The sequence below is a fragment of the Palaemon carinicauda genome, chromosome 3 (genome assembly GCF_036898095.1).
Source record: "Palaemon carinicauda isolate YSFRI2023 chromosome 3, ASM3689809v2, whole genome shotgun sequence".
In the NCBI taxonomy this organism is placed as follows: Eukaryota; Metazoa; Arthropoda; class Malacostraca; order Decapoda; family Palaemonidae; genus Palaemon; species Palaemon carinicauda.
Window position 1 is genome coordinate 129,524,886 of NC_090727.1, and position 25,571 is coordinate 129,550,456.

A 25,571-nucleotide genomic window follows, 5' to 3' on the forward strand; every position below is an offset into this window, starting at 1 on the left:
TGATAATAATAATAGGCCTTAAAAGCCTACAATTCCGAACGATGGGTCAATAGGAGGTAGCTGTAGTCATCTCCTCCACTCCCACATGGGCTCAGGGAGACTGATACTTTTCAGGGAGGAAAGGAACCAACCAGTTCAGTTTTAGAGGGGGAGACACTACCCGTTTTTTAAAGGATGAAAGTTTTGTATAAGCATGGGAACAAATGAAAAATATTAAGTAATTTGCATTTTTCCTAGCTGTACAAAGATAGCCCTTTTACCCCCAAAGGACGTACTGGTACGTTTCACAAAACTCAACCCTTTACCCCCATGGACGTACCGGTACGTCCTTGCAAAAAAATGCTATAAAAATGTTTTTATTTTCATATTTTTAATAATTTTTGAGAAAATTCAGGCATTTTCCAAGAGAATGAGACCAACCTGACCTCTCTATGACAAAAATTAAGGCTGTTAGAGCAATTTAAAAAATATATACTGCAAAATGTGCTGGGGAAAAAATAACCCCTTGGGGGTTAAGGGTTGGAAATTTCCAAAGAGCCGGGGGGTAAAAGGGTTAATCTTCCCTCCTGAACCACCTTTCTCAGTCCTGTGACAAAGGTCAGAAGTGAAATGTCTTTGACAGGCGAATGGTGGGGGATACTTGGTTATGCTCATCACCCGTCAGCTTAACTACCTTTTTAATGTTTTCAATGGCCGTTCTAGCTTTGATGAAGACATATCCTTATCTTAAAGGCCTCAGGATTGTATAGGGAGGAAAAATAAAAATTACTTTTGAATTTGTTATACATTATTACTGCCTTGTTAGGCTGGCAGGAACGTAGAGAGTAGAGGTCCCCTTTTTTGTTTTTGTTTCATTTGTTGATGTCGGCTACCCCCCAAAATTGGGGGAAGTGCCTTGGTATATGCATGTATGTATGTAAGATCTTTTGGTAGGATATTCAAATTAATGATTGGGATTTTAAAAGACTCTTGTTTTATTAAAGGACAATTTTGCAGTATCATAAGGGACTAAAGTTTGGTATTATATTCATGGAGCTCTTAGATAGGTGCATAGATTTGTGCATTTATAGAATAAAATAAATTTACGTCATTAATTGCCTTACTTCAAAATTTTTAAAGAGGTGAGTAATAAACAATACGTACTGTAAACATATGAAATGATGTAAACATTAAAGCTTCAGAACTTGGTAGTTAACCCTTTTACCCCCAAAGGACGTACTGGTACGTTTCACAAAACACATCCCTTTACCCCCATGGATGTACCGGTACCTCCCTGCAAAAAAATACTTTTTCAATATTAAACTTACCCGATAATCATGTAGCTGTCAACTCCGTTGCCCGACAGAATTCTATGGAGGGATACGCCAGCTATCACAATACTAGAAGGGGGTGTACTTACCAGCGCCACCTGTGGCCAGGTACTCAAGTACTTCTTGTTGACACCTCAATTATTCCTCTGTCGTGCTTCCGGCTAGACGTTCTGGGATACGCTTATGATCTTCGAGTTTTTTCACGGCTAATTGGTGAAGTATTCTCTCAGATTTCGGCTGTCGCTTTACTGGAAACCTTCTTATATTAGCTAGATAGCTTTTATATAGTCCTGATTAACGGTTAACGATCTTTTGCTTGATTTTGGAACCCCCTTTGGCTAACTCTTTGGATTCAAGATGTCTGACATTTCGCAAGCCCCCTCCCATAGACGATGTAGGTCTTGCAATAGGCGTATTCCGAAGGCCTCGGTAGATCCTCACACCGCTTGTTCTGACTGTAGGGACAGGCCCTGTCAGTTAGAAAATCGATGTGAGGAATGCGCCGGACTTTCGGAACTGGAATTTGTCCGTCTTTTGAAATATTCAACTAAGTTAGAGAGAGGTAGAGTTAGGAGGAGTTCTTCTCACTCTTCTCTTTTTTCCTCACTTCATGATCCCCCACCTTTTCCTACCCCTGTAGTGGCTACCCCTGAACCTACTGTTTGCCCTCCGCCTGATATGTCTGTTGTTTTGCGTGCTATTCAGGCCTTAGGCGATAAAGTAGAGTCAGTGGTAAGTGATCATAAGTCTCTGATGGCCGAAGTCAAGGAACTTAAGGTCAAGAGTGCAGTGGGTGGAATTAGTGCCAGTGCTGTGACGAGTGCTAGTGTAAGTGCAGTGCCAAGTGCTAGTGTTAGTGCCAGTGTGGTGCGTGAGGATACTTCTGTGCGAGCCAGTCGTCCTCCCAGTCCGGGACCTCTTGCAAGCTCCCAAGCCCAGGGGAGAAGCAATGTCGAAGGGCATAAGGGTTCGGCAGGCCTTGTTAGGCGCACAGAAGTATCCTCGGTGGTTGCGGGCGTGTCTTCCAAAGACCGTCACTCCCACCTGCAGACGATTGAGCCCGTCTTTTTCTCGTCCGCTGATCAACTGTCAGGGAAGAAACGTTGGTCTCAGGTCTCGAGACCGCTTAAACGCAGAGTCCAGTCCGCGAGTGCTCAGCCAGGTTGCAGTCATTGGCTCAGCTCTGACTCGCCGCAGTCATCTGTCGACTGCACTCCGCCCAAGAGGAGTAAGGTTCTGCCACAACAGAGCTCGACTGTTAAGGCTTTACCTCAGCCTACTGTAGTTTCTACCGACCCCAAGTGGACTCTTCTACAGTCCATGCAAGCACAGCTTTCGGACTTGATGCGTGAGTGTCGGGCTGAGAGTGTTGCGCCTCCGCCTCCGCCTACACTCCCTCCGCCTGCGCTCGCTCCGCCTGCGCTCGCTCCGCCTGCGCTCGCTCCGCCTGATCGCAGTACCACCTGCCAGGCGTACGATGTTGAGCCACATTCTGAGTTTGCTGTTCCCAGTGGTGTTCAGCCTCCGCCTTCTTTAAGGCAACCTTTACAATGGGATCAGGAGGATTATACTTCTCTTCCTCCGCCTCCACTTGCTGCTCCACCAGTGGTGCAACACTCGGTTGAGGTACAACAACCTCTCCCGTCCATGAGTCAGTCTCCTCAGCTCTCGCTGCAGCGAGCTCAACCCTCCACAAGGCAAGCACCACTACACCTTGGCCTTGCGCCTCAGGAGCCTCAGCTTGCGAGACATTTACCTTGTTCTGCGCAGCCTCTACCTCATCGCGCTCCGCTCACACCACAGGAACAGGAGCTTGCTACTCCGCTTCCGCCAACCGCTCAGCAAGCGCAACCCTTGGGTTCAACCACTCATGCTAGGAGTCAGCCTCCTCCACCCATGCGCCTTCCTTCTGCTTCGTCTTTTATTCAGCCTTTGCAGTCTGAGCCTCAGGTTCTCCCTCAACAGTTACTTGAAGAGGAAACCTCTAATATTGTTCCTTCTCGATCTGACTCTGCTGCTCAGCATTCTTGTCCGATCTCTTCGCTACACTCTGGTGATGAGGCGTCTGATGATGAGGCGGCACACCTGGATCCCTCGTCAGACGTGGATGAATCCAAGCTTTCTCCACAGTCTATTGACTTTCGTAAGGTCTTGGCTCTGCTTAGGGAGGTTTACCCAGACCACTTTGTCTCTGCTATTCCCCGCTCTCCGCCATCTGAGTTTTCGTTGGGCATACAGCAAGCTAAGTCCACCTATACTAAGCTAGTCCTAGCAAGGTCCTCTAAGAGAGCGCTAAGGATCTTAGGGGAGTGGCTGCAGACTAAGCAACACCTTGGCAAAACTTCTTTCATGTTCCCTCCGACTAAGCTCACTTCGAAAGCGAGCGTTTGGTATGCCACAGGAGAAGCACCAGGCTTGGGAGTACCTGCCTCTGCCCAGGCTGACTTCTCAAGTCTGGTAGACTCGCCTCGGAGAACTGCAATGAGGCGCTCTAAGGTTTGCTGGACCTTCTCAGACCTTGATCACTTACTGAAGGGAGTATTTAGAGCATTTGAGATGTTCAACTTTCTAGACTGGTGCCTGGGGGCCCTCAGCAAGAAGACCTCTCCTGCGGACAAGGATTCTGCCATGCTATTAATGTCCTGCATGGATAAGGCCATTAGGGATGGATCTGGTGAGCTTGCGTCGATGTTTGTATCAGGGGTTTTGAAGAAAAGGGAACAGCTGTGTACCTTCCTTTCCTCCAGCATTACACCTTGTCAAAGGTCACAACTCCTTTTTGCTCCGCTCTCGAAGTTCCTCTTCCCCGAAGAGCTGGTTAAGGACTTGTCTGCTGCCCTGATACAAAAGGACACACGATCTTGTAGCCTCATCGGCTCGTAAGTCTAAGGTTGCTACCTCAGTCCCCAAGACTTATCGCTCCCCAGTGGCTGATACCCCTGCTACGAGGTTCATACCGCCCTTTCGTGGTAGAGCCCCCAGCCGAGGAAGCTCCCGTCCAGACTCTTACAGGAGCAAGTCTAGGAAAGGCTCCAAGACATCTAAAGGGAAAAACTGACTCTCCGCATCTCCAGACAGCAGTAGGAGCCAGACTCAAGATCTTCTGGCGAGCCTGGGAGAAGAGAGGTGCAGACGCTCAGTCTGTCAGTTGGCTGAGGGACGGTTACAGGATTCCATTCTGCCTCAAACCACCTCTGACCACATCTCCCATCAACCTCTCTCCCAACTACAAAGAAGAGGACAAGAGGCTAGCATTGCACCAGGAGGTGTCGCTACTTGTGCAGAAGAAGGCAGTGGTTATAGTCCGGGACCATCAATCCCCGGGCTTCTACAACCGTCTCTTTCTTGTGGCCAAGAAGACAGGAGGTTGGAGACCGGTGCTGGACGTCAGCGCGCTCAACGCGTTTGTCACCAAGCAGACGTTCACGATGGAGACGACGAAGTCGGTCCTAGCAGCGGTCAGGCAGGAGGACTGGATGGTCTCGTTGGACTTGAAAGATGCCTACTTTCACGTTCCTATTCATCCAGTCTCCCAACCTTTCCTGAGATTCGTTTTTGGAAAGGTTGTCTACCAATTCCAAGCCCTGTGTTTTGGCCTAAGCACAGCTCCTATGGTGTTCACTCATCTGATGAGGAATTTAGCAAAATTCCTACACTTATCAGACATCAGAGCCTCCCTCTACTTAGACGACTGGCTGTTGAGAGCCTCCACGAGTCGTCGCTGTCTGGAGAATCTCAACTGGACTTTGGACTTAATCAGAGAGCTGGGTCTGTTAGTCAACATAGAAAAGTCTCAGCTCATTCCCTCCCAATCCATTGTGTACCTGGGAATGGAGATTCGGAGTCAGGATTTTCGGGCTTTTCCATCGGCCCCCAGGATAAGCCAAGCCCTAGAGTGCATCATGAGCATGCTGAAGAGGAGCAGTTGCTCGGTGAGACAGTGGATGAGTCTCACAGGGACCCTTTCATCACTGGCCCTATTCGTCGAGCTAGGGAGACTCCACCTCCGCCCTCTTCAATTCCATCTCGAAGCAGTCTCTATCCCAATCACCCAAGAGATGAAGACCACTCTCCTGTGGTGGAAGAACAATCTCCTTCTCAGGGAGGGCCTATCGTTGGCTATTCAGACCCCCAATCTTCATCTCTTCTCAGATGCATCGGACTCGGGCTGGGGTGCGACCTTGAACGGACGGGAATGCTTGGGAACGTGGAACGAGGAACAAGGATTGCTCCACATCAATTGCAAGGAGCTGCTAGCAGTTCATTTAGCCCTGCTGAACTTCAAGTCCCTCCTGCTAGGCAAAGTGGTGGAGGTGAACTCAGACAACACCACAGCCTTAGCTTACATCTCCAAGCAAGGAGGGACCCATTCGAGGAGCCTATTCGAGATCGCAAGGGACCTCCTCATTTGGTCAAGAGGTCTAAACCTCACTCTGGTCACGAGGTTCATTCAGGGCAATATGAACGTCTCAGCAGATCGCCTAAGCAGAAGGAATCAGGTCATTCCCACGGAATGGACCCTCCACAAGAGTGTGTGCAACAGACTTTGGACCTTGTGGGGCCAACCTACCATAGATCTGTTTGCCACCTCCATAACCAAGAGACTTCCGCTGTACTGTTCCCCTGTTCCAGACCCTGCAGCAGTTCATGTGGATGCTTTTCTACTGAACTGGTCCCATCTCGACCTTTATGCATTCCCACCGTTCAAGATAATAAACAAAGTTCTGCAGAAATTCATCTCGCACGAAGGGACACGGCTGACGCTGGTTGCTCCCCTTTGGCCTGCAAGAGAATGGTTCACAGAGGTACTTCAATGGCTAGTCGACATCCCCAGGACTCTACCTCTAAGAGTGGACCTTCTACGTCAACCTCACGTAGACAGGTTGCACCCAAACCTCCACGCTCTTCGGCTGACTGCCTTCAGACTGTCGAAAGATTCGCTAGAGCTAGAGGCTTTTCGAAGGAGGCAGCCAGTGCGATTGCCAGAGCAAGAAGGGTTTCCACTCGTAGAGTCTACCAATCTAAGTGGGAAGTCTTCCGAAGCTGGTGTAGAGCCAATTCAATATCCTCTACCAATACCTCTGTGACCCAAATAGCTGACTCCCTTCTACATCTTAGGAATGAGAGATCCCTTTCAGCCCCTACGATTAAAGGGTATAGGAGTATGTTGGCTTCAGTTCTCCGCCACAGAGGTTTGGACCTTTCTTCCAACAAGGACCTTCAAGACATTCTTAAGTCTTTTGAGACGTCTAAAGAGCGCCGTCTATCCACTCCAGGCTGGAACCTAGACGTAGTCTTAAGGTTCCTTATGTCAGCTAGGTTCGAACCTCTCCAGTCAGCTTCCTTCAAGGACCTTACCCTCAAGACTCTTTTTCTCGTCTGCCTTGCAACAGCTAAGAGAGTCAGTGAGGTTCATGCCTTCAGCAAGAACATTGGTTTCACGACCGAATCTGCAACATGTTCTTTTCAGCTCGGATTCCTAGCAAAGAACGAACTTCCTTCACGTCCTTGGCCTAGATCGTTTGAAATACCTAGCCTCTCCAACATGGTAGGTAACGAACTAGAGAGAGTTCTTTGCCCTGTCAGAGCTCTCAAATATTATCTTAAGAGGTCTAAACCTATTCGAGGACAGTCAGAAGCCTTATGGTGTGCCATCAAGAAACCTTCGAGGCCCATGTCCAAGAACGGGGTTTCGTATTATATAAGGCTTCTGATTAGAGAAGCCCATTCTCACTTAAAGGAGGAAGACCTTGCATTGCTGAAGGTAAGGACCCACGAAGTAAGAGCCGTAGCTACTTCGATGGCCTTTAATAAAAACCGTTCTCTGCAGAGCATAATGGATGCAACCTATTGGAGGAGCAAGTCAGTGTTTGCATCATTTTATCTTAAAGATGTCCAGTCTCTTTACGAGAACTGCTACACCCTGGGACCATTCGTAGCAGCGAGTGCAGTAGTAGGTGAGGGCTCAGCCACTACATTCCTTAATCCCATAACCTTTTTTTAACCTTTCTCTTGAATGCTTTTATTGTTGTTTTTATGGTTGTTACGGTAGGCTAAGAAGCCTTCCGCATCCTTTTGATTTGGCGGGTGGTCTATTCATTCTTGAGAAGCGCCTGGGTTAGAGGTTTTGTAGAGGTCCTTTAGTAGGGGTTGCAACCCTATATACTTTAGCACCTTTGGGTTGATTCAGCCTCCAAGAGGAACGCTGCGCTCAGTAAGGAAGACGAACTTAAAAAAGAGGCAGAGTAACGGTTCAATTCGACTTCCTTACCAGGTACTTATTATTTCATTGTTATTTGAGATAACTGTTATATGAAATATGGGATACTTAGCTATCCTTTAATCTTGTACACTGGTTTTCACCCACCCCCCTGGGTGTGAATCAGCTACATGATTATCGGGTAAGTTTAATATTGAAAAATGTTATTTTTATTAGTAAAATAAATTTTTGAATATACTTACCCGATAATCATGATTTAATCGACTCTCCCTTCCTCCCCATAGAGAACCAGTGGACCGAGGAATAATTGAGGAGGTGTCAACAAGAAGTACTTGAGTACCTGGCCACAGGTGGCGCTGGTAAGTACACCCCCTTTTAGTATTGTGATAGCTGGCGTATCCCTCCATAGAATTCTGTCGGGCAACGGAGTTGACAGCTACATGATTATCGGGTAAGTATATTCAAAAATTTATTTTACTAATAAAAATAACATATTTACAATTTTTTTTTTATTATTTTGATAATTTTTTTTGAAAATTCTGGCATTTTCCAAGAGAAAGAGGCCAACCTGACCTCTCTATGACAAAAATTAAGGCTGTTAGAGCAATTTGAAAAATATATACTGCAAAATGTGCTTGAATTAAAAATAACCCTTGGGGGTTAAGGGTTGGAAATTTCCAAATAGCCTGGGGGTAAAAGGGTTAATATGTACTGTAAGAAAATCTAATTGAAATTATAAAAGTACTGGACAGTCATTTTCTAACTGAAGAAGCCAAGTTGCATTTAATAGATTTGCACATTCCATTCAGGAAGTAGTTTGCATTTTTCAGCTCTGTTTCGATTGACCAAATGGCATTATAGCTCTGATGGATACATTTATTTCCAATAAAAGTGATACAATATGATGAAATTGGCGATATGTACTATATTGTAGTTTTTTTAGTGTTCTTTTTTTTTAAACCTATGTAAATTTTCATGGTGTGCATTTAGATATTACTTGAAATTTATGAATTAGTGTAATGCACGTTGTTTACAATTATCTTTGTATTCAGGTATACCCAGGGGAGATAGTCGAACTGGGTCCGTATGGGGTGCGCTCTCTTGACATTGTGCCGCGACCTACAAAGCAGACAGCTCAAACCATAGGATTAGAAGCTTTGGACAGTCCAAAAATAAGAGAATCTCCACCACCAGCGTTTTGCATATTTGAGTATGTTTACTTTGCAAGAGCAGACTCTGTCTACGAAGGTAAGGGTAACAACTTTAATTGCAGTTGTGCTCTAGAAAAATTAGAGACTCGTGAATCTCTCGGATAAAATTCTTCAGAAATTCCCAAGGCCATTGTTATTAAAAACTAAGTAATTTTAACATTATCAGGGCAACAAGTGTATAGCGTCCGGAAGCGATGTGGACGTCAGCTAGCCATCGAAGCACCGGTAGATGCGGACATCATCTCTACAGTGCCGGAATCTGCCACGCCAGCTGCAGTAGGATTTGCCTTGCAAGTATGTTTCAAGGTTCATTTTCTTACTGCGCTTTCTGTATAGTTTATAATTTTTGTGGTTCTTTATTAAGATGTTTATGTTTTTAATGTTTTTGTGGTTTATCATTATTATGATGTCTACGTTTTTAATATATTTTTGTTTCATCATTATTATTGTTTATATTTTAGTATTTTTGTTTTTGTTTTATCGTTACAGTATTATGTTTATATTTCTAGTTTTTCATATAATTAATTTACATTACAGTACAAGAAATAGAATTATGTTGCTGCTTTTGATGAGATTGATGATTTAAAAACAATTTGTTTTATAATATTTTTCATCTGAGATTCATCTTTATTATTATTATTATGTTTATATTTTTTATTTTTCCTTAAATAATATTACATTACAGTTCAAAAAATAGAAATACAGTAAGATACTGCTTTTGATTAGATTAATAGATTAACGACTTTGTTTTACAATATTTTTCTGAGGTTTGTTTATTAATAGAGTGCATTTTATTTTGTAAGTACAGTAAAGTAAAGTTCTGCCCTTCAATCATCTCTTGGTTCTTCTCGCATATAATATTTTTTTAGTTCTGTGGGGCCTGCTGAGCCGGTTAATAGTCTTTGGGGGATAGTTCCATATAAGCTAGTATATTTTTAATACTAGTGAAATCTAATACGATTAATATTAATTCTTTTAGTCTGGTCTTCCGTACGTCGAAGTTTTGTGCAAGAACCGCTACGTGGGCAGGAGTTTTATTCAGCCCGATACACGTTCTCGACAGCTTGCAGTGGCTAAAAAATTTGGTGCGTTGTCTGAAAACCTTGCTGGTAGGAGCGTGGTGCTGGTAGATGACTCGATTGTCAGAGGAACTACCGTTGGTCCTATCATTCGTCTTTTGAGACAAGCTGGAGCTAGAGAGGTACAGTACTGTAATTATTGTGGCATGGGTCAGTATGGTTATTAAATGCTTCATTCTGTTGAAGAATGATGGTGATTCAGTTTATAGAAAAGATAATTTTCTTTAAGGAGGAAAATTTGATGTTCATTAGCGATTTCCAAATTTTCAATATTAAACTTAGCCGGTGATCATATTGGCTGCAACTCTGTTGCTCGACAGAAAAACCTACGGTCAAAATACGCCAGCGATCGCTATGCAGGTGGGGGGTGTACAACAACAGCGCCATCTGTCGAGCAGGTACTTAGTACTCCAAGTAAACAAAGAACCAATTTTCTCTCTGTCGGGCTACCGGCAAGACCTACTAATACGCTGTTACTAACTGGATTTGTTTTCACAACTATTTGGTGAAGTACACTATTCTAGTTTTGAGCTTTCGCTATGCAGGTGTTTTATCTTCATCTCAAAACTTGAACTCGTTTAGGATAGATTTAATTATGGTGACAAAGAGAGTATGGACTCTCTTTCACTTTTAAATGGCCGACCCTTCCCTTAGACGGAAGTGTGTTTAGGTTTTTAGTAATTTTGCTTAACACGTTATAGATCTATATATTTTACATCTCTCCGCCTTTATTAGGCCTCTTCGATTAACTTTCCATTTATTATAAACATTTAAAAATAAATTTTTATGTTTTGTTATATGCGACCTTTCCTGATAGTAGGCGGTCCTAACTTGGAACCGAAGTTAATCAACGTTGAGCCCGTTATATCGTATTTAGCCTTTAAAGAATTTAAAACTTTTTAAATTTAATGTTTTATGAAAGAATTTCTTTGATAGTCTTCGTACTGTTTTCAAAGATGAACTAACGTTTAGTTTTTTAGTCTACGCAGTTGTTGACGTTAGGACGTTCAACATGCGCTCTATCGTTACGATAGAGAGAGAGTGTATCACGGTTTCACTTTGCAGTAAGAGTAAATCGATTCTGATGTTTCGTTCATTCTTTCTTAGCTTAAATGTTTTAAATTCTAAATTAAAGGAACTTTTTATTTGGAAAACCTTTCAGTTTTTTCTTTTAGTCAAATAACATGTTATTTTGACGATATATAATTGGGCTCTTCTCTTAGGTGCGAAATCAAGAGAGAAAGAGAGAGAGATAGAGACGGAGGGAGAGAGAGGAGAGAAAACGTTCCGTTCAAGCGGGTAACGTTGTTCTCGTGTTACTCTCCTCCCTAGTCGCTGTACGGGGAAGAAGGTAAAACGTTTCTAGGGTTTTATTCTTGTCCCCAGGCTATGTGCGGTGAGAGATTGTAAACGTAGTTTATTTGAACTAGTGTTTAGTCTCTTTCCCAGCCACTGAATTTTTTATCTTTATATATGTTTTCTGTTTTTTGCTAGTATTAATGAGCTGCATTATACGACTGATTTCGCAATTACTACCTTTTAATGAAGGGTAGAATTGCGTGTTTCAGGTAGAAATCAGTAAAAGTTTCGATTTCAGTGAAATAGTGCAAAACAGAAAATCAAAGTGATAAAGTGATATGCGCAAAGTGTTACAGTGTTGCGTCCGAGGGTTCGTCTGTTCGTGCCTGTCGTTCACCTAGTCCGGGACCTCTTGCAAGCTCCCAAGCCCAGGGGAGAAGTAATGTCGAACGACTTATGGGTTCGTCAGGCCTTGATCAACGAACAGACGTTTCCCTCCGTGGTTTCGGGTGTATCTACCCAAGATCGCCCCACCCACACAAAGACGAGAGAGCCCATTTATTTCTCGTCTGCGGAAGAGGTTTCTCGTAAGAAACCATGGACCAAGGTCTCGCAGCTTATTAAGCGCAAGTCGGTCCCTTCCGCGCAAGTCCAACGGCCCAGTTGTAGCCACTGGGTCAGTTCGGACTCGCTGCAGTCTTCCGACGACTGCTCACCTCCTAAGAGAGGCAAAGCAGTACCACATCAGGCAGTCACACCGTCTGTTGCAGCACCTGCTCCTGTAGACCCTAAGTGGTCTTTGCTGCAGACCATGCAGTCTCAGTTAACGTCATTGATGCGAGACTTTCGTGCGGAGAAGGTTGACACTGCACCAACCTCTAGCCTAGAACCAACACGGTTGTGCGTCCTGTGGACGCTGAGGCGACCTTCTGCCGCACTCCAGCTGAGAGAGTCCCGCCACCCATGCGTTCCAGTGTACCCTGCCAGCCGCATGTTGACGTTCAGTAACGCACGGAACCTTCCGTTGACGTTCGCGAGGTACAACAACAGTCTAAGTTGATTTGTTTTGACGCGGTGCGTCAACCTCCGCATTCTAGAGTTGTTTTGACTGCTCAGTATAGACAGTCAAAGCAGTCTCGAGTGAACACTGTATGTCCTCACGCACCTGTTGTGGTTGACAGTTCAGTTGTTGACAGTTCACAGACTGTCAAGCAGTTACATGACGTTGCCTTCTGGTCTGCTACTAATGCACCAGTGAGAGACTCACTGAGATAACCTAGCTTTTATCGGACAAGGTTCCTGTAGATGAGAAAGTGCTGTTCTCCCTCCTTCTGATATTCCCTTGAGGACTCTGTCATTTGGAGAGGTGCCTTAAGCTGCTTAGCCTCCTATGGACTTTAATTAAATCATGATGATTTTTTTTTAAGGATCTTCGTCCGGATCTTGTAACTGCTGCTCCTCATTCGCCTAAACGTCAGAACTTACACTAGGCCTAGCTACTTCGAAGCCATTGTTTTTTAAGCTAGTGCTCTCTCGCTCTCCTAGAGAGCGTTACGTTGGCTAGGCGACTGGTTTTTGCACCAGGAGGAGTTTTAGGGATACAGCCTTTGATTTCCCTTCTTTTAAACTGGCTTATAGAGCGAGAGTCTGATAGGACACGAGAGAAGTTCTCGGCTTGGGAGTTCATGCCTCTGCCCAGATAGACTTCTCATTTCTGGTAGACTCGCCCTGGCGCCTAGCCAGGAGACGCTCCAAGTTGTTTACAGGACAACTTCTCAGCTTTTGTCAAGCCTTTGAAGTTTTGCTGTACTATTATGTCACACATAACTAGGCTTTCAGGGATGGTAAACGGTTCCGCCTCAGTCGCTAACCCCGTCTGTTGCCACACCTGCTCCCGTAGACCCTAAATGGGCTTTGCTGCAAGCCATGCAGTCCAAGCTTGCGTCCTTGATAGAGGACTTAAATGCGGAGAAGAACCTTCTGGCCAACAACCTTCCAACCGGTCGGTTGTGCGCCCTGTTGACGCTGAGGTAACCTACTCGCGTCTGCCAGTTGAGGTGGTTCCTCCTTCTGGCCAACAACCTTCCAACCGGTCGGTTGTGCGCCCTGTTGACGCTGAGGTAACCTACTCGCGTCTGCCAGTTGAGGTGGTTCCTCCTTTTGGCCAACAACCTTCCAACCGGTCGGTTGTGCGCCCTGTTGACGCTGAGGTAACCTACTCGCGTCTGCCAGTTAAGGTGGTTCCTCCACCGATGCGACCCAGTGTGGGTTGCCAGTCGCACGTTGACGTTAAGCGACGCTCGGAGGTGGTTGTTGACGTTCAGGACGTTCAACAACCAGCAGAGGTGCCTTGTTGTGACGCAGTGCGTCAACCTCAGCAACCCGGTAGGGTGTTGACTGCACAACCCAGACAGTCTAGACAGTTTCGGGTTGACTCTGTACTTCCTCGCGCACCCATGGTTGTTGACAGTTCACAGACTGTGCAGCAGTGCCATGATATTGCGTCCGGCTCTGTCACGCATCCACCAGTGCGACCGGATTCAGCGAGTCAGACGTTGCCCACTCCGTTGCCGTTTCCTCATCAGTTTCGGATGAGGAACCCTCTGATGAGGATGTTGCTGAACAAGACGATCAGCCCCCAGCCCTGCTATCCATCCAGAAGATGCTGAAGAAGGAACGCTGGCCAGTCAGGCTGAGGATGAGTCTGGTAGGGACACTGTCATCCGTGGTTCAATTTGTGTCACTAGGAAGACTACACCTCCGTCCTCTTCTGTACCATCTAGCTTTTCACTGGAAAAAGGACAAGACGCTAGAAGCGGTCTCGATCCCGGTTTCCAGAAAGATAAAGTCTTGTCTGACTTGATGAAAGGACTATATCAACCTTAGAGAGGGTCTTCCCCTGACTGTTCAGACTCCCAACCACGTTCTCTTCTCGGACGCATCGGACGTAGGCTGGGGTGCGACATTAGACGGTAGGGAATGCTCGGGATTATGGAACTCTAGTCAAAGGACAATGCATTTCAACTGCAAGGAGCTACTGGCAGTACGTCTGACCTGGAAAAGCTTCAGGTCTCTCCTTCAAGGCAAAGTGGTGGAGGTGAACTCGGACAACACCACGGCTTTGGCGTACATCTCCAAGCAAGGAGGGACCTACTCTCTTGACATTGTACGAGATCGCAAGGGACCTCCTCACCTGGTCAAAAGGTCTAGACAGATCACTAGTAACGAGGTTCATCCAAGGCAACTTGAATGTCATGGCAGATTGTCTCAGTCGGAAGGGACAAATAATTCCAACAGAATGGACCCTCCACAAGGATGTATGCAAGAGACTTTGGGCCACCTGGGGCCAGCCAACCATAGATCTCTTCGCAACCTCGATGACCAAGAGGCTCCCAATATTTTGCTCACCAATCCCGGACCCAGCAGCAGTTCATATAGATGCCTTTCTACTAGATTGGTCACATCTAGATCTATATGCATTCCCTCCGTTCAAGATTGTCAACAAGGTACTGCAGAAGTTCGCCTCTCACGAAGGGACAAGGTTGACGCTAGTTGCTTCCCTCTGGCCCGCGAGAGAATGGTTCACCGAGGTACTTCGATGGCTAGTAGACGTTCCCAGAACACTTCCCCTAAGGGTGGACCTTCTACGTCAGCCACGCGTAAAAAAGGTACACCAAGGCCTCCACGCTCTTCGTCTGATTGCCTTCAGACTATCGAAAGACTCTCGAGAGCTAGAGGCTTTTCGAAGGAGGCAGCCAGAGCGATTGCTAGAGCAAGGAGAACATCCACCCTTAGAGTCTACCAATCGAAGTGGGAAATCTTCCGAAACTGGTGCAAGTCAGTATCCGTATCCTCGACCAGTACCTCTGTAACTCAAATAGCTGACTTTCTCTTATATCTGAGGAAAGATCGATCTCTTTCAGCTCCCACTATCAAGGGTTACAGAAGCATGTTGGCATCAGTCTTCCGTCACAGAGGCTTAGATCTTTCCAACAATAAAGATCTACAGGACCTCCTTAAGTCTTTTGAGACCACGAAGGAGCGTCGTTTGGTTACACCTGGTTGGAATTTAGACGTGGTACTAAGATTCCTTATGTCAGACAGGTTCGAACCGCTACAATCAGCCTCCCTGAAAGATCTCACCTTAAAGACTCTTTTCCTGGTATGATTAGCCACAGCTAAAAGAGTCAGTGAGATTCATGCCTTCAGCAAGAACATCGGATTCTCATCCGAAACGGCTACATGTTCTACAACTTGGTTTTCTAGCCAAACACGAGCTGCCTTCTCGGCCTTGACCAATATCGTTCGATATTCCAACTTATCGTATGGTTGGAAATGAACTAGTAAGAGTCTTATGTCCTGTAAGAGCTCTTAAGTTCTATTTAAAAACCTTTACGAGGCCCGTCTGAAGCTTTATGGTGTTCAGTTAAGAATCCATCTTTGCCTATGTCAAAGAATGCTTTATCCTATTTTATCAGACTGTTAATATGAGAAGCTCATTCCCATCTGAATGAGGAAGACCAAGCTTTGCTGAAGGTAAGGACACACGAAGTTAGAGCTGTCGCAACTTCCGTGGCCTTTAAACAAAATAGATCTCTGCAAAGTATAATCGACGCAACCTATTGGAAAAGCAAATCAGTGTTCGCGTCTTTTTATCTTAAGAATGTCCAGTCTCTTTACGAGAACTGCTACACTCTGGGACCATTCGTAGCAACGAGTGCAGTAGTGGGTGAGGGCTCAACCACTACAATTCCCTAATTCCATAACCTTTTTAATCTTTCTCTTGAAATGTTTTATTATTGTTTTTGGGTTGTCCGGAAGGCTATGAAGCCTTTCGCATCCTACTTGATTTGGCGGGTGGTCAAAGTCATTTCTTGAGAAGCACCTAGATTAGAGGTTTTGATGAGGTCCTGTTGTATGGGTTGCAACCCTTGATACTTCAGATCCTAGGGGTCGCTCAGCATCCTAAGAGGATCGCGAGGCTCCGTAAGGAAGACGTACTTAAAAAGGCAGAGTAATTGTTCAAGTCGACTTCCTTACCAGGTACTTATTTATTTTATGTTTGTTATTTTGAATAACTGCTAAAATGAAATACAAAATACTTAGCTCATAATAATGTAAACATGTAATGCTGGTCTCTACCCACCCCCCTGGGTGTGAATCAGCCTATAGGATCACCGGCTAAGTTTAATATTGAAAAATGTTATTTTCATTAATAAAATAAATTTTTGAATATACTTACCCGGTGATCATATATTAAAGGACCCTCCCTTCCTCCCCAATAGAGACCCAGTGGACCGAGGAGAAAATTGGTTCTTTGTTTACTTGGAGTACTAAGTACCTGCTCGACAGATGGCGCTGTTGTTGTACACCCCCACCTGCATAGCGATCGCTGGCGTATTTTGACCGTAGGTTTTTCTGTCGAGCAACAGAGTTGCAGCCAATATGATCACCGGGTAAGTATATTCAAAAATTTATTTTATTAATGAAAATAACATTTTATGAAAATTCAAAGTTACCAGAAATGCTAGTAGTTATATAAATTTGTTTATTAATTAATTTTCAATTAGTGACAAATAAAAATGGTTTATTATAAAAAACTCCAACTGATAGTTAAGCTATGCAATCTATTATAATAGGGAAATACAATACTTTAACAATAGTGGCAAATTTTTAACATATACAACATAGACCGATACATATTTCTTTTTATCGTACATTTTTCTTTTGCAGGTGCACATACGTATTGCTTCCCCACCCATTCATTACCCCTGCTACATGGGTATTAACATTCCAACTCGTGGAGAGCTCATCGCTAATAAGAAACCCCTCGACGAATTAGCAGATTTTATCGGTAAGATGGTGGTGAAATGTTAAGCCTGTGGTTGCAGTAGGTAGACTGTTATACAATGTCAAGTTGAATGTAAAAAGGGATTTTGACGAAGGAAAAATCTATTTCTGGGAAGAGACCTGTGACGCCCGGTGAAAGAAGTCCTTCTTTACACTTTTCTAATATAAATCTTCCAAATATACTAGAGAAAGATAAAAGCATGTAATGCAGAGGTTACTACCCTCGCGCGATCACCTTGTGGGTGTCGTGTATACAACAGGGGCGTGTGAAAACCACTATTCACAGGCTGTCTTCCATTTAGATAATCCCTTCATCAAAGGGAAGGGCCTCTCCCCACTCGGAGGTGCTGAAGGATTCTTCCTCTGTTGCCAATCAAACCATGCGCATTTATTTTCAGGATTTTTACTTTTGAAAATTAAAATGCTAACTACATGACGTCAGAATCACACTAAAAAGTTAAATTGAATGTGATTTAACATTTTCAATTTGTGCCTAGTTCCAACATGCACAGTATACTGTACTACTTTATATTTTTTATTTATTTTTAATCTTTAATTTAAAAAGCAGTAAGAGAACAGTTAGTCGTCTGTTTTCTGTTTACACATTGTCTTTTCTGACACGGTTGCAGTTATTCGGTATTTGATACTGGGATTCTAATTGTTATGTTGCCACCATCATTTTAAAGTCCTTGATGATGACAATTGAATTATTACCTTAAGATTTTTAGGTTTGACCAACACATCAAGGTTCTAGTGTTAGTATAGACGTTTGCGCAAAAATCACAAATTTTAAGTAATTTGTATGTTTCCTAACAGGACTTACCTCGAACTACTTTCTTAGGAGTATCTAGGATTCTCCTCCCAACCGACCAGAATTTTGTGTGGTTTCCCCTATCTCCGTTTTCTATAGTGGGTCCCTCCGTGGCGGATGGATACTCGCCCTGAGGCGACCCGGGTCAGCGTGCGAGAGCATGGAGCTAGGTCTCGGTCACCAGTAAGCTTTTTGATAATTATGGTATCGAACTCCTGTAAGACACTCGGGGAAGGATGGGCGGGCAATAACCCGAAAGTAGTTCGAGGTAAGTACTGTTAGGAAAAATACAAATTACTTAAAATTTGTGATTTGTTCCAACACGGAGTACTTACCTCGAACTACTTTCTTAGGAGACTTACACCTTAGGAGGCGGGGGTGGACTTAACAGACCGAGAGACCTGCTGGATCTAAAATGACTGAACCTAGATAGGAGGCTAGGTTCTGCTGACAATAAAACGGAATAGGTGACTTGGGGAGAACTACGCAAAAAACTAAGTAACTCACCTCTGTAAAAACTCTCTGGACGTGGGCGTCTCCAATGAACGATTCTCATATAGGCGGAGGAAAGGGAATGGAGGGGAAGCAGGAATAAGGGGGATAGTAAGGAAGGAACTTGTGTCGCTTGGAATTACTTCCCACGGGCTTCCCCGGGGCTTCAACCTTAAACCTGTTGGAGTGCGGAAATGACTGGGCCAATGGAGAAGGAGTCCAGAGACTTCCTTGTACAGTCCTTCAGGTAGTGGGCCGTAAAGGTGGACTGGCTGGACCATGTACCTGCCTTCAGAATCTGGCCCACCGCCATGTTCTTATCGAAGGCTAATGACGTGCTCAGACCTCTGATGTCATGGGGGCGCGGTCTGCCCGGCACCGAGGAACCGTCACTGTCATAGGCTCTCTTTATGACTTTATGCAACCAGAAGGAGATGGTGTTCCTGGACACTGCCTTCTTTACCGGGCCCGAGGAGACAAACAGGCTCTTAATCTCAGGGCGAAATCTAGCTGTCCTTTCCAGGTATTTTTCTGACTGGGCATAGCAATAAATCTCCCGGATTGTCTGAACGTGGAATTGCTGGAACCAAAAAGCCCTCAAATCTGGGGTCCCAGGAATCAGGATTCTGCGTTTTGGCTACGAAGTCAGGCAAGAACTTGAAACTTAAATCTTTCCACCCTTTCAAGTGCGAAACCTCGTACGACAACCTGTGGAGCTCACTAACTCGTTTAGCGGAGGCCAAGGCGAGGAGGAAGACTGTCTTGAGGGTAAGGTCTTTGTCATGTATGTTCCTGAGGGGTTCGAAGGGTGGTTTAGAAAGGGCATTGAGGACTCTGGCTACGTCCCATTGCGGAACTCTAGAGGAACGTGGAGAACACGATTGTTCGAAGCTCTTAATGAGCATCGAGATCTGCCGGGAAGCTCCTAGATCGAGTCCCTTGAGGAGAAAAACCTGACCCAATGCGGCTCGAACACCCTTGATGGCCGGGATAGATACTCCTAGGTTGTCTCTCAGGTGAACTAGGAAGTCCACTACCTAATGAATGGAGGCATCTAACGGCCTGAGGTTCTGGGAGGCACACCATTTCGTGAATGCGGCCCATTTAGCTTGATAAACCAAGACTGAAGACTTTCTCAGATATCCCGACATCCTCGCAGCGGTCTTAGATGAGTATCCCTCCTTCCTCAGGAGGCGCTCAATAACCTCCACGCTCGTAGGCGGAGGGACCGAGGGTTTTCGTGAAACTTCTCGAAGTGGGGCTGACGGAGGAGATCTTCTCTGTCCGGAAGCGGCCACAGTGGAAGGACCGCTAGTTCCTTTAGGTCCGCGAACCACTCTCCCTCCGGCCACCAGGGCGCTACCAAAGTCATCCGCAGGTTCTTTGCGCGTCTGACCCTGTTGAGGACTTGTCTGAGGGTCCCGAAGGGAAGGAAGGCGTAAACGTCGAGACCGTCCCAAGTGTGCTGGAAGGCGTCCTCAATCGCTGCCGTTGAGTCTGACATTGGAGAACAGAACACGGGGAGCTGGGCGTTGAGCTTTGTGGCGAAGAGGTCTATCACCGGAGACCCCCACTTCCGGATGATTGTCTGGGCAACTTCCGGGTGTAAGGACCACTCTGACCCTACTACTTGCCCCACCCTGCTGAGGCCGTTGGCTAGGACGTTCTTTTTCCCCGGAATGAACCTGGCTGTGAGTTCGATGTGTTCCCTTTCGGCCCATTCCAGGATCTTTGCTGTGAGGTCGCACAACTCCCTCGACTTTAGCCCTCCTTGCTTCTTCACGTAGGCTACCACAGTGGCGTTGTCGCACATGAGCGCCACCGTGTTCTCTCGGAGAAGGTGGAAGAACTCTAAGCATGCTCTCTGAACCGCCATCAAGGTCTTTTCCTCGGGGGACCACTTTCCCTTCGCTGATTCGTCGAGGAGATGGGTTCCCCACCCCTCTTTCGAGGCGTCCGTGAAGAGAAAAATCTCTGGAGGGGCGGTCGCGAATGGCATCCCTTTGAGGGTATTCGCCCTGTTGGACCACCACTTCGGGGTCTCCTTCGTCTCCTGGGAAACTGTGACCATCTTGTGCGGGGACACCCCCGGGGATCAGAGTTCTTTCAGGTTCCATTGAACTGCCCTTAGCTTGAGTCTCCCCCGAGGGACTAGCTTCTCTAGCAATACCAGGTGGCCCACTAACCTCTGCCAGTCCTTGGCTCTCCTTGTGAAGTCCGATAGGAAGGGGAGGATTATACAGTCCAGGTTTTCGAGCCTCTCTGTGGAGGGAAAGGCTCTCCCCAACTTGGAGTCCAGGACCATCCCCAGGTAAGTCATCCTGGTGGAGGGGATCAACTACGACTTTTCTATGTTGATGGTGATCCCAAGTCCTTGCAGAACCGTAGAAGCTTTGCGCCTCGCTCCTTCAGTGCTTCCTCTGAGGCTGAAAGCGACAACCAGTCGTCTAGGTACCGGATCAGGCGGATCCCCTGTTTGTGAAGACTCGTGAAGACCTGCAGAGCTGTTGACAGCCTGAAGCATAAGGTCCTGAACTGCAACGACTGAGAACCCCACTTCACCTTTAGGAACTTCCCGCTGGAGGGGTGGACAGGGATCTGAAAATAAGCATCCTTGAGGTCCAGCGACATATCATGAAGTCTCCTTCCCTCAAGGCTGCCATCACCGACTTCAGGGTGTCTATCTTAAAGTCGGTCTTGCTTATGTACTTTTTGAGGGCCGAGAGGTCTATGACCGGCCTCCAACCCCCTGTCGCCTTCTCCATCAGGAAGAGCCTGCTGTAGAACCCCGAGGAGGGGCCCTTGACTAGTTCTAATGCCCCTTTGCTGAGCATGGCTGACACTTCTTCTTGTAATGCCGCCTTCTTCAAGGGGTCCTTGGGAGCCAACCACTCTGCACGTTGGTCGGGGATCAGAGGGGGCAGGTCCGCTAGGAAGGGAACTCTTTACCAGTCCCTCAGGACTGCCACGGATCATGGGTCTGCTCCGTTGTCCCGCCATGCTTGCCAAGAACGTTTGAGGCATCCCCCTACCTGAGGCTTCGGCAGGAGTAGGGGGCCTCTCTTCCTACCTTCTTCTGGAGGCGCGGCCAGAGCGGCCTCTCCTGGAGTTGGAGTAGTTTGGCTTAAAGGAGGCCTGCGGAGTCGTGCTTCCCCTACGGGGTGGCTGCGACGCTTGACGCCAGAACGTCGAAGGGGAGTCTCGTCTGGGTTGTGCTGCCGAGGTGTGGGGACCGTCTGGTGCAGCCCTTCTGTGAGTTGGATGTCTTGCTGCAGGGGGGCCTGGAATCTCCTGTCTCCTTGATCTTCCTTATCCTCTCCATAGCTTCCTCTACTGCCTTCCAGGGGAAGACGGAGTCACCCCACACCGGGGAGTTCCTCGGGCACTTCGTTTCCCTCTCGGGGAGCCTACAGACCAACTTATTGAGAACAGTGTCTCTCCTCCGTAAGATCCAGTTGGCCGTCTGTGTGAGGGACTGGAAGGTGAGGAATTTCATTGCCTTTCCACCTGAGCGGATCAGTTCCTGGAGTAGGGTTTGGTTTTCAGGCACTGCCAGGTCATGGGACAGTTGAAAACCTACTAAGGTGCAAGCCCACCAGTCCAGCCACGACGTGACGTTCACTATGTCCTGGGCTGTGTCTTCCATCATTGCGGCCTATGCTGGGGAAAAGCACACTGCCCTGGTTAAGGGTGGCTACCGCCGCATAGACTGCGCGGGGTCCCGAGTGCCGCCCATCTGGCACGTAAAACCGCTTCTGGGTCCTTAAGCCCGGCAGCAGCTTGAAGGACCCTTGGGCCCTGAGAGAGTTTGCGTGACCCGCCTCGTACCTGTCCACGTGGTCCATCCCCAACTTAACGTCTGGGGCCAACGGAAGGGTTAGGGACGGCTTCTGTTGGACGGGGTTGTCGACCATCCTTCCCAGACCCGAGAGCCATGCTTACAGACAGTGTTGTTGGACAACTTGCTTTTGATTTCATGTATGAGCTTTGGCTTGAATTCTTCCAATTCTGGCCATTTTAATATTTTGGCTTTAAGTGGTGCTATTATCCTGGAGCTTTGTCAAGACAATACAGTAGCTTCCAAAATTTCTCAAGTTTCACCATAAACATCTGCATGTTTTAACTTGAGAACTGAGCCAGGCTGACTGTAAGATTCTTCAGGGACTGGTGTGAGAACCTTATGTTGATCTGCAGAAAAGAGGAGTCGCCATTAGAAAGTGGATGATAGCTGGAGACATCGACGTTGTTGTAAACAAGACTGTATTTCCTCAAAACGTCTTAATTTTGAATTGTCGCACCAAGCTGTTCAAAAATTTTCGGAACCTTTACAGGCTAACCGAAATTTTTATTATAATCTTATAATCTTACAATGGATAGCATAAGCAAGCACACAATTAGCTATTGTGGACATATAGGTTTCTCAATAAGAAAACATCCTATACAACAGTAAATAAACCACTTATCCTAGATTCCCAACTGCTTCATGGACAGTCACTAGTTTAAATAGCATGTAAGCTGCGCGATCTAGCTCACAAATCGCGTGAGACCGGATCACATGGCAATGAGAGATTACCTGTTTTTCAAGCAAAACTCTAGGGAAAAGATATCTTTCACCTTTGGCGCTGCAATCCGAGCTCACTGCGAGCCCTAGTCGCGAGGTGCTGAGAGATCACTATGTCCAAGCAATACTCATAAAGGTTTTTACCTTTGGAACCGCAATCCAGACTAGCTGTGAGCCTGAATTGCATTGTAAGCCCGGGTCACGAAGCGTTGACATCGTTTGTGTCAAGAAAATCTTTTAGATGAAAGGGTGTCTCTCATCTTTGGTGATGTGAACCAGGCTCGCCGAGAGCCTGAATTGTGTTACCGAGGAGTTGTAGGATCGTTTATTTCCAAGAAAACTCGGGTGAAAGGCTTGTTTTCACCTTCGGCGCTGCGAACCAGGCTCGCTGAGAGCTTGAATAGCATTGTCGAGGAGGTAAGAGCGTTTGGTTCCAGCAAAACTCTGGTGAAAGGCTAGTGTTTATCTTTGACATCGCTATCCAGGCTAGCTCTGAGCCTGAATCACTTTACGAGCGGTTGAGAGATTGCTTGCATTAAGCAACCCTTAGGTGAAACGAAGACTTTCACCTTTGGCACCGCGATCCAGGCTCACTAGAGCTTGAAATCACGTCACAAGGTGTTAAGGGATCTCTTGCATTAAGCAAAACTCTCAGTTGAATGGCTAGCTTTCATTTTTTTTTTTTTTTTTTTTGGCGTCTTCAGCCACTGAGAGCTGCCAAGATCAACTAAGATCTCTCCTCTGAGTGGTCTGGATAGATAAACTACCAGGCTAGGACATCAGGCTGCGACCGAGTCTGCCGAAAACTAGAAAGGGTTGGTAAGCTCTGAAGGAGAAAAATGCAAGCATATCTATCAAGTGAAGGGTTAGCTTTCACTTAAGTGCACTGAGAGTGCCGAGAGGTAGTATATAAAGCGAACCTCCCAAACCCCTAGAAATGATTTGATCACTGACCAATTCAGGCGATCATTCGTTAAGTAACCGGTTCCAACAAATAAGGCTGAAAACATTGAATCATCAGCACTCGCTAGGACGCTTGTTGCTCGAGTGTTTCCTCCAACAGATTGGTTTACACACAGAATACACTATCCTCTCTTGTGGTTGTCTGATCCTAAGACTTCAGAAGTCTAACTCTAGGGAGGTAAAGGTAGGTGTTCACCTTTAACCAACCTAGTGAGGAAAAGTAGACATGAAATAATAAAGTTTCCTACTCATGGACAATATAATGTTCCCGAAATGCTTATGCGTCATACTAGGAAAAGACCAAGAGCAATTTGTATTTGTCAGAGTTAGTTAGGTATGTGGAAGAAGACGTCTGTCTTCGACCATGGCTGAGATTAAAGTGAAGAAGATATGAGTGAGTGGGGGCTGGTGCTTCTCCCTCAGCTACCACTTGTAACAATTGAACGGTTGTTGACACCTTGTTAAATTTTATAGCCGTATGCCAGCTTGCACTGTTATCTTTTATATTTAAACTTAGGGTTTGTATTCTTGTGTAGGAACAACACTGTAAGTGAGTATAAATTAATGATTCAGTATACTGTATTAAAAGGCCCCTTTCCTTGTCAACAGAAATTGAAGGAGTATTTCTCCAATGACCAAGTTAGCTTGTGGATAGTAAATTGTTAGTTTTGGACAGTATTTTCTTCACCATTGTCAATCACTTTTACTAATTTTTTTTTCATATATACTTAATATGCCCCACAAATATATACCCCAAATGTTACAAACTTTAAATATTTTCTTTCTCCCATAGGTGCAGACAGCCTTGCTTACCTCAGCATTGATGGCCTAGTCAAGGCAGTGAGGGAGGGTGCATCTTTAAAGAATGAAGCCCCTGTAGGTCACTGTACAGCTTGCCTGGATGGCAGATATCCGGTGCATCTCGAATGGTAAAACTATTTAACCGATAACATGGGTATTTTAATGTTACTTTATATTCTATAAAATGTAAATATAATTACGTACAGTATTACATAGCAGATTTTACTGAAAGACCATGACATCTTTTGATAATTATGTATGTTAGTAATAAAATTTTGTAACCAAAGTTCTCTTTTTTTGCTTAAAGTAGACTGTATAATGGGAAATTTAATTGTTATTTTACAAAGGTATTATCTTAGAAGACTTTGAATTATATTATTTACATTGATGCCTTGTTTAAAACTTCTTCACAAAGCTTTAGTTATTCATTGATAACTTCTCAGACTGTCCCAACGCATGGTTGGAACACAGGCCTTGTTTTTAGAACAATCTAAGAAGTCCAATTTATTAATGGATAACTAAAGCTTCTTTGTGTAGAAGTTTTAAACAAAGGCAAAGCCCAGACCAAAAGAAAGAGAAAAAAATTATCCTATGCCTAGCATCAGAGAAGGTAATACGTAGGGAGGAAGATACGTACTGTACCAAAAAGAGTTCGTACTTCACTATGTTTCTTGCAATCCTAAACCCAGCATGTCAGAAAATCCTGAATTTTAAAAATGATTTGTAGTTTTTACAAAGATAAAATTTGAAGACCTTCAAGTATGTTTTTAGCAAAGCTGGATATTGCTAATACTTAAAACAAAGTAGTGATAGTTTCTGCGGGTAGCAGATAAACTATTAAAGGTTTAAAGGCTACTCATGAAAGGTAGTCAAAGGACAGTGATAATGCCTCAGAGACTGACCTTATATACAAATGATCAGCACCAAAGACCCCTCTCCACCCAAACTACAACCAGGAAGGTCAGACAATAGCT

General features: G+C 45.4%; 1 protein-coding gene across 1 annotated transcript in view; it reads left to right on the forward strand.

Moving 5' to 3' along the window:
• Nucleotides 1–24,883, forward strand: part of Prat2 (Phosphoribosylamidotransferase 2) — a 39,990-nt gene extending 15,107 nt beyond the window's left edge. Inside the window, exons 6-10 of the mRNA XM_068370621.1 lie at nucleotides 8,583–8,778; nucleotides 8,908–9,035; nucleotides 9,721–9,942; nucleotides 16,853–16,973; nucleotides 24,590–24,883. Coding sequence (XP_068226722.1) covers nucleotides 8,583–8,778; nucleotides 8,908–9,035; nucleotides 9,721–9,942; nucleotides 16,853–16,973; nucleotides 24,590–24,729 — 807 coding nt within the window. The 3' untranslated portion in view covers nucleotides 24,730–24,883. The remainder of the gene's footprint in view (nucleotides 1–8,582; nucleotides 8,779–8,907; nucleotides 9,036–9,720; nucleotides 9,943–16,852; nucleotides 16,974–24,589) is intronic.
• Nucleotides 24,884–25,571: the final 688 nt, after the last annotated feature.